Genomic DNA, 8,648 nt, shown 5'->3' with positions numbered 1-8,648 from the left:
CAGCTCTGTTTTCTGCTTTAGAGTTCACTTTGAGACTCCTTTTGCATTAAAATGGAAAAAAACAAAAACAAACCCAGAAAACAAATCAAGATGTGGAGGCACACCCTATCATAGTATACTTGATCATCCTCGGCTGTGTATCAGCCTAGGCTATGAGACCTGAGACCTTGTCTTTTTTTTTTTTTTTTTTTAAGGAGGGGTGTGTGTGGAGAGATGGCACAGTGTTTAAGAGTACCTGTTGCTTTTTCAGAGGGTCCAAGTTCAGTTCCCACTACCTGCATTGGGTACCTCACAAGCACCTTTAACTCTACCTCCAAGAGACCCAACATCCTTTCCTGGCCTCTGTAAGCATAAGGCAGCATGCCAACTTCCTGTGGGTAGTAACTGGTTTCCTCTACTGGTAAATTGTCTAGCTGGTGTTAGTAAGGGGTGTGAGCTTACACTTCCAATGAGAGGCCCTTGTCCTTGGTGGCTGTGTGAAAAGCCACATGGGAGAAGACAATGGTATCCATTTTTCTGTTTTTGTTTTGTGGCAAGGTCTCACCATGTGACTAAGGCGGGCCTGGAATGCACACAGATGCCCGGATTAAAGGCATACTCCACTATGCCCAGCATGCCCTAGTTTTGAGGTCGACTGGTTTGAATTCTGTGTAAGGTGGCCAAGTGACATCATCAGCTCTCATCACATTGCCATGTTTTGTTTGTTGTTTTAAGGTTTTTTTATTTTATGAGTGTTTTCACTGCATCTATGTGAGTTCACTGTGTGTGTGGCTGGTGCCAATGGAGCCAGAATAGTTTGTTGGATACCTTGGAACGGGATTATGGATGATTTTGAGCCACCGTGGGGGTCTTGGGAACTGAACTGAGTCCTCTGGAAGAGCAGCCAGTGCTCATAATGGCTTAGCCTCATGTCTAGCTCCATATACTGCCTGCTGTGTTTTCATAGCATAGTCAGTCTGCAAGACTGTAGTTTTTCCCTACTTACTAGTCAGGAAGTGACTCACCCTTCATAGAATTCCTTATAGTTCACTAGGTGGTGGTGGCGCACGCCTTTAATCCCAGGACTTTGGAAGCAGAGGCAGAGGCAAGCTGATATCTGTGAGTTCAGGGCTAGCCTGGTCTACATAGTGAGTTTCAGGACAGCCAGGGCTGTTACACAGAGAAATCTGGAAAAAGAGAGGAGGGAGGGACAGAGGGGAGAGAGAGAGAGAGAGAGAGAGAGAGAGAGAGAGAGAGAGAGAGAGAGAGAGAGAGAGAGAGAGATCTGTAGTTTACTGTAGTACAAATTCTCTTTGGTCTTAATAATAAAAACTGGGAGTTAGCTATCAGGGCATGGAAGTGGAAGAATCAGAGAAGCAGAGAGGCCAGCAACTAGAGTTCTTACCTCTACCAATGCTCAGACCAAAGGGCGATCTTGTCCTCAGACTGACTGCTCAGACTGCAGTGAGCTCCAGTCTCCTTTTGCCTTATATTCTTCTCTCTGCCCAGTCATATCCCTTCCTGTCTCCACCTCCCTAGTACTGGGATTAAAGATGGAGCTACCACTGTTTGGTTCTATTTATTCTCTTTTAGACAGGATCAGTTTTGTGTAGCTCAGGGTAGCCTTGAACTCACAGAGATCTGTCTGCCTCAGTTTCCTGAATGCTGGGTTTAAAGTTGTATGCTACCACTGCCTGGCCTCTATGGCTAACTAGTGTGACTGGCTCCGCACTCTGATCTTTAGGCAAGCTTTATTGCTTAGATCATAAACAAAAATATAACCACAGTTCACCTTTTTTATTTTATTTTTCTCCAGACAGGGTTTCTCCTGGAACTAGCTCTTGTAGACCAGCCTGGTCTCGAATTCACAGAGATCCACCTGCCTCTGCCGCTGCCTCCCAAGTGCTAATTAAAGGTGTGCGCCACCAACGCCCAGCCACAGTTCACCTTTTAACCTTTACTATTTCACCAGAGTTGCTCAAAACAGGTGATTAAAATAGCTAATGCCTGAGTGATTTCTTAGAATTATTGATTTTCCTTTATTTTTTAAAATTTTTTTTGTTTTGTTTTTTGAGACAGGGTTTCTCAGCCCTGGCTGTCCTAGAACTCACTCTGTAGACAAGGCTGATCTCAAACTCACAGAAATTTGCCTGCCTCTGCCTCCTGAGTGTTGGGATTAAAGGAATGCTTCATCATCACCTGGCCTTTTTTTTTTTTTTTTTTTGGAGGGGGGAGGGAGGTGAGTGTTTCTCTGTGTAGCCTTGGTTGTCCTAGAACTTGTTCTGTAGATCAGGCTGGCCTCAAATTCAGAGATCCTGTTTTTCATTTTTAATACATTGTCTATATAGTCCTGGATGTCCTGGAACTCTGCATAGACCAGACCAGACTTGAACTCACAAAGCTCTGCCTGCCTCTGCCTTCTGAGTGGTGAAATTAAATGTATGTGCCACCATGCTTGTCCTTATTTTTATGTGTATGTATGTTTTGCCTGTGTGCATGTGTGTGTACCATGTATATGCTCAGTGCTAAAAGATCCAGGAGAGGGCATCAGACCCCTTGGGCTGGAGTGAAAGACAGTTGTGAGCTGTCATGTGGGTTCTGGGAACTGAACCCAGGTCTTTTACAAAAGCATTTTGTACTTTTAACCCCTAAGCCATCTCTTGAGTTCCTACCTCTTAATTTTTTTAAAAGACCACCACCCTTGATTAGCTCATGTAATTTCTGTAGATGAGGTGTCGAGTGACTCAAATTTAAGAAGCTACAACCAAGATGCTGGTCACCCCCAGGTGTCTGAAGGCTGGGTGGGCTATAGATAGTCCTCACATGGATGTCAAGTTGGTGCTAGCTGTGACTTGAAGGTGTCTGGGAAGTGGAACTCAGACACTGGAAGTATCCTAGACAAGGTGGAACCCTGCTATCGGAGGCTCAGTTCTCTCCAACATGGTACTTCAGGGGCTGCTTCTGTGCCCTTCCAACAATCTCAGGGCAAGCAATGCAAGAGGATGTGCCAGCCTGCCTCAGTCTGAAGCAGTTTCCACCTAGCTTTTGAGACTGTATTTGTTCTCTCGGTTCTCTGATCCATTTGGTTTCTTTCTGTGAGCATCCCATGAACCCTTTCTTCCCTTATCTTCATTAATGTGGTTTATTAGCCCCTTACAGTTTCACTTAAAATGGGTGATTCTGTACCATTTCCTGTCTGGTTTTGAATGGGGAAGGTGTTCAAGAAGAGATGAATTACTGGTCATGAGGTGGAGACAAGAGGGTGTCATGTGACAAAACATTTCCTGGGGAGACACAACATACATATCCACCCGTCCCAGTTAGGGAGCCTATGACAGACCAAAGTGTGGATACCACTGATCACTTAGCTTTACTTTTTGTCATTGTTGAGACAGGGTTTCTCTATGTAGCCTTGGCAGTCTTGGAACCTGATTTGTAGTCCAGGCTGGCCTTGAACTCAGAAATCTACCTGCCTCTGCCTCCTGAGTGCTGGGACTAAAGGCATTTAATTAAATTAATTAATTTAGAGGCATTAAATGCACTATTGCTCAGCTTTTAAATTTTATTGAAGATTTTTAAAAATTTATTTATTATGTATACAACATTCTGCTTCCATGTATATCTGCACACCAGAAGAGGGCACCAGATCTCATTATAGATGGTTGTGAGCCACCATGTGGTTGCTGGGAATTGAACTCAGGACCTCTGGAAGAGCAGTGGGTCATCTTAACTTCTGAGCCATCTCTCCAGCCCCTTATTGAAGATTTTTAAAGGACTTATTTTATGTACATGAATGTTTTATTTGCAGGTGTGTGTACCAGTTACATGACCAGTGCCCTCAGAGATCAGAAGGCATCAGATCCCTTGGTAGTTACAAATGGCTGTGGGTGCTGAGAACTAAACCTGGGCCTCTGAAAGAACCATTTCTCCAACTCCCTTAAAATTTGTGTTTATTGCCAGGCAGTGGTGGCTCACACTTTTAATCCCAGCATTCAGGAGGCAGAAGAAGTGGCAGGTGGATCTCTGAGTTTGAGGCCAGCCTGATCTACAAAGTAAGTTCCAGGACAACTGGGGCTACAGAGTGAAATCCTGTCTCGAAAAACAGTACAAAAAATTGTTTTTATTTATGTGTATGTGTGTGCCCCACTAATAACTCTAGATCCAGGGGGAAGGCCAGAGAGAATGTTAGATTCCCAGGGCTAGACTTACTGGTGATTAGAGGTGCTGGGAATTGAACCTGCGACCTGTACTCTTAATTGCTGAGCTAGCTCTCTAGCCCCTACAATTTGAAGTTCACAGATCATTCCCCAGCCTCTCAGGGTTAAAAGTTCTTCATTTTCATTTTTAGTTCTTAAAATATTACTATTCTGTAGTTTCTGTCTTATTTTTTTAGGCCAAAATATTGATGAAACTTTTGCTTCATCTAAACTATTTTTCAGTGCTTGTTATCTAAATGTATGATTTTTTTTTTTGAGACAGAAAAATGGCTTGTAACTTGCTATGTAGAACAGGCTGGTCTTGAATTTGTGGTAATCAAGTGCTGCCACTACAAAACATTTAAAAAAAGATTGACTTTTAGTGTGTGTGTGTGTGTGTGTGTGTGTGTGTGTGTGTGGGAATGCAGGTTCCTATAGAGTCCAGGAGAGGGCTGGATCCCCTGGAATTGGAATTACAGGCCTTAGCTAGCAGCTGGACCTGGGTACTGAGAATGGAATTCTGCTAAGCCATATCTTCAGCTCCTCAATCTAAATTTAGAACATAGATGTTATCCCAAGTCTTTGAGACGATACAAGAAGAAACCTCCACTACGGAAATGTTTGTATTTGAAAAGTTCTTGTTACCTAAAAGCCAGAAATATTTGACTTGCTATTACTGCCGATGGCCGGATGTGGTGTGGCAACCTATAATCTTCCAGCATTTGCGAGGCTGAAACAGGAAGGTTGTATAGTATTCCTGGCCAACCTGGACTTCAGTGGGACTCCCGAATAAAATAACCCCTCACAGACCCTGTCTCGAAAAAACAAAAAACCAAACCAAAACAACCCCCCCAAAACAAACCAAAAGAAAAAACAAACAAAAAACCCCACAAACCTCACCCACACCTGTAATTCCACCGGAGGTGGAGATTGAAGGATTGCTCAAGCCGAGGCCAACGTGTACTAAATAAGGAGCCCCTGAAAGACTGTCGCGACGATAAGTCAGCCCTCTGGAGCCTGAGGGAAGGAGATTGATACCACATTTCAAAAAACTATCAACCCCCTCTCATTATTACTACTGAAGGGATCCCAAACATACAAAGAAGTGAAGCAAGAATATGAACTCGTGACGTGGTGTGCGGAGAAAGCTTTGCGAACTGGGAAGCGGTAGAATGGCTGCTCCTGGGGTTCGCCGGGCAGAAGGAGGCTAACGGCGAGCACGCTTCGGCCTCCTCTTCTCGAGTCCCTGACAGTCCCAGGACGGCGCCATTCCGCTGCCCCTCACATCTCTTCTGAATCCAAGTCACAAAACTCACCTTTTCCTCCTCAGGATGGAAAACACATTTCCGCTCAGAGCAGGGCCCGCGCACGCGCAGTAGGGAGTGCTCTCTGCGAGCATGCGCAGTGGTGCTCGCCCTTCCAGGGCACGCGCAGAGAGCATCGCTCGCGGCTCTCCCCTGAGGCGCTCAATGCTGCGCAGGCGCACTGCCTCGGCTCCTGCCCCGAGAGGTCAGAGGCGGCACAGCGCCTTACGTTTTTGTTGAGCGACCCGCGGCGCGCCGTCTGACGCGCACGGTTGCGTCACTTCCGCCCCCTCCTGGGAGGCGGCGCTGGGCCGGTGGCAAGCCCCCGGAGGGAGCCGCAGTAGTACGACGGAAGATGGCGACGAGCGGCGGCGACGAGGCGGCGGCAGCGGCTCCAGCGCCCGGAGCCCCAGCGACCGGGCAGGACGCGACCCCGGGCTGGGAGGTGGCGGTGCGGCCCCTACTGTCCGCGTCCTACTCCGCCTTTGAGATGAAGGAGTTGCCGCAGCTGGTGGCCTCAGTCATCGAGAGGTACCGGGCGGCGGCGGCGGGCGGCGGGCGGCGGCGGCGGCGAGCGGCGGGCGGCGCAGGGGGAGGGGAGGACCTGCGGGGTCTGGAGTCCCCGCTGCCCCGCAGCCTCCCGCCGGGAATCCACCCCACGCACGGTTTCGGGGTTCCCGGGCGCTGGGGACCAGAGCTCCCCTGGTCTTCTCTGGCCGGCGTAAACCATCTCTGACTCGATTTCCCCTTCAGAGCAAAACTTTTATGGCTGCCCTTGCTGGAGGGCGTGGCCTCCAGCGTTTGAGAACTGGTTTTTGAGATGCAAGGTGCTCCTTGGCGGGTGTTTCCCGGCTGCCCCTCTGTGTTAAGGTCAGGGCGGGGATGAGTTTGCATTTCTCCCTGCCAGCGGAGCCCGAGATTTACTTTGGAGATCTACCACAAGTTTTAATAACGGTCTTTCTTTGGTGCTGTGATCACTGGGGGCACGTGCTGTTTCTGTGACTGAAGCCACTAGTTACCACTGAATACTTTGGTTTTACTCTGCATCTCTCATACTTTTGCACTGTAACTGCGTGTGTCCGAGAGCCGAGTCCTCTTTCTCAAGAAAATGCTTTCAGTCTCTTACTTAGGGGACTATTCGTGTCTTGCTGTTATGTGCTCTTACCTTTTTTGTACATATTGTAAGGTTGCAGGAGTCGTATTTCTTCATGGGAAGGTGGCGATCTTAGTGTCTCTATCTTTTCCTGACTACTGGGCTCAGCAGTCTTTGATACTAGAGTTTAATACTAGGCTCAGGCTTTTAAAGCCTGTTTTCTCACTTTCGTTTCCTTAACCAAACCTGGCGCAGTAGCTCCCTGGTTCTTTTTAATTTGTTGGTCAACAGAGTATATTTAAATGTTATTTGGAAAGTTAGAAATCTCTGTTACTCAAGGGAGGCTCATGGTCCGACACATTATCACAGTAATTGTCTCTGACAGTGATGTTTTTGATGAAGGCTCTTTAACAATTTATAATAAAACGGTGATTGGGTCTGGTAACTTAAGATTGAACAGGTATATTGTCCTGCTTAATCATGTTTAATATAATGTTCCGAATTTGTAAACAAGGACCAAAAAATATTACTCTTAAATTATGTAGCTCTTCATTTTAACTTTTTCTTCTTTTGACTCCATGTGTATGTGTGTGTCATGTGTATGTGGAAGCAAGAGGGCTTCAGATCCCTTGGAGATAAGAGTTAAGGGTAGTTATGAGTCATCTGATACTACTGGTGCTGGGATCTGAAACTTGGGTCCTGGAAGAGCAGGAAGTGTTTTAACCACTAAGCCACCTCTCTATTCCTATTCTGTCTTTTAATCTAATTATTTCTATCGGTGTGTGTGTGTGTGTGTGTGAGAGAGAGAGAGAGAGAGAGAGAGAGAGAGAGAGAGAGAGAGAGAGAGAGAAAGAATGTTACTGGAGGTCAGAGGGTAGGTTTTAGGAGTTGATTCTCTCCTTTTGTATTGGTTTCCAGGGATTAAAGTCAGGTTTTCAGATTTGGGTGTTGGACACTCGCCATCTCCAGCCAACCACACAGGATCCTATTTTACTCTCTTAAATGTCTAAATTACTGATATTTTTCCTGAATCATATTTACTGCTTACAATCAACAAATGTTCACTTCCTTTTAGAACATTTTCTTTTGTCTTTATGGATGTGAACTGAGGTTATAATGTCATTTGTTGATACTTGTGTGTACACTCCATATTCTTGGCTCTTGCTTTTTAAACTTAGAGCAACCCTTTGCAACCTTGTTGAATCCAAACATGGAACTAGATTCGAATTTTGCTAAGTGCTAGTCATCCCTCTACATTCTTTATTACCTGAGAGAACCAGTAACTGTCTGTAGACAGGAGAAAAATCTCTATGGTTTTAGGAGAAGTAATTTGTTTTATTGGAAGTCAGAAGTTTTGAACTCCATGTTCTGGCTTTTATAGCTTAGTGAATGTTGAAATCCTTTCTGTGTCTTCTTGAGAAAAATTTGATCATACAAAAAGAGTAAACCTCTGGTTCATAAGTTCCTTACTGTAAAATAGTATTGTGTTGAGTGTAGAGAGCACGGATCAATAATACAGCCTTTCTCTAAAGGGTCAGGTAGCAACTGCAGGCTGTGTGGGCGGCTCACTTCTGCCATCTTAGAAGCCATGTGCAATATTATACAATTTTAACCAACATGGTGTGTTTAACTTACAGACCTCAAATGCACACATTGCAGAAGATTCAGACATTAAAAGATAATAAATCCGTCGGGTGGTGGTGGAGCACACCTTTAGTCCCAGCACGCGGGAAGCAGAGGCAGGCGGATCTCTGAGTTCGAGACCAGCCTGGTCTAAAAGAGCTAGTTCCAGGACAGCCTCCAAAGTCACAGAGAAACCAACCCTGTCTTGAAAAACCAATAAACAAACAAACAAACAAACAAATAAATCAAATCCACTTACCCATAGGCAGCTATCTGGGTTTAGACTATGGGCCCGATGCTGCCGCCTGCCTTAGAGTGCACTAATTATACCGTTACCCGTTTCTCAAATGTTTCCTTTCCAGAAAAATGCAGTAGGGGGCTCAGAAATGTGGAAACATCTGTTGCCTATGGCCTTAGGCCACTCAGTATAGTGTCATCCTTCAGCCAGGGTTT

At 45.7% G+C, this 8,648-nt stretch overlaps 1 protein-coding gene across 9 annotated transcripts in view; it reads left to right on the top strand.

Annotated features, from left to right (window-relative positions):
• Positions 1-5,788: 5,788 nt before the first annotated feature.
• Ubr4 (ubiquitin protein ligase E3 component n-recognin 4) overlaps positions 5,789-8,648 on the top strand; it is a 111,914-nt gene continuing 109,054 nt past the window's right edge. For 7 of the 9 annotated variants that reach the window (XM_027399858.1, XM_027399859.1, XM_027399861.2 and 4 more), the window contains exon 1: positions 5,789-6,010. In XM_027399858.1, coding sequence (XP_027255659.1) covers positions 5,835-6,010 — 176 coding nt within the window. In that variant the 5' untranslated portion in view covers positions 5,789-5,834. The remainder of the gene's footprint in view (positions 6,011-8,648) is intronic. The other 2 variants (XM_027399864.1, XM_027399865.1) reach the window with 1 other exon arrangement.

This window comes from Cricetulus griseus, chromosome 2, assembly GCF_003668045.3.
Source record: "Cricetulus griseus strain 17A/GY chromosome 2, alternate assembly CriGri-PICRH-1.0, whole genome shotgun sequence".
In the NCBI taxonomy this organism is placed as follows: domain Eukaryota; kingdom Metazoa; phylum Chordata; class Mammalia; order Rodentia; family Cricetidae; genus Cricetulus; species Cricetulus griseus.
Note: the sequence above shows the minus strand (reverse complement) of the source record. Positions and strands in the feature narration are given on the sequence as shown.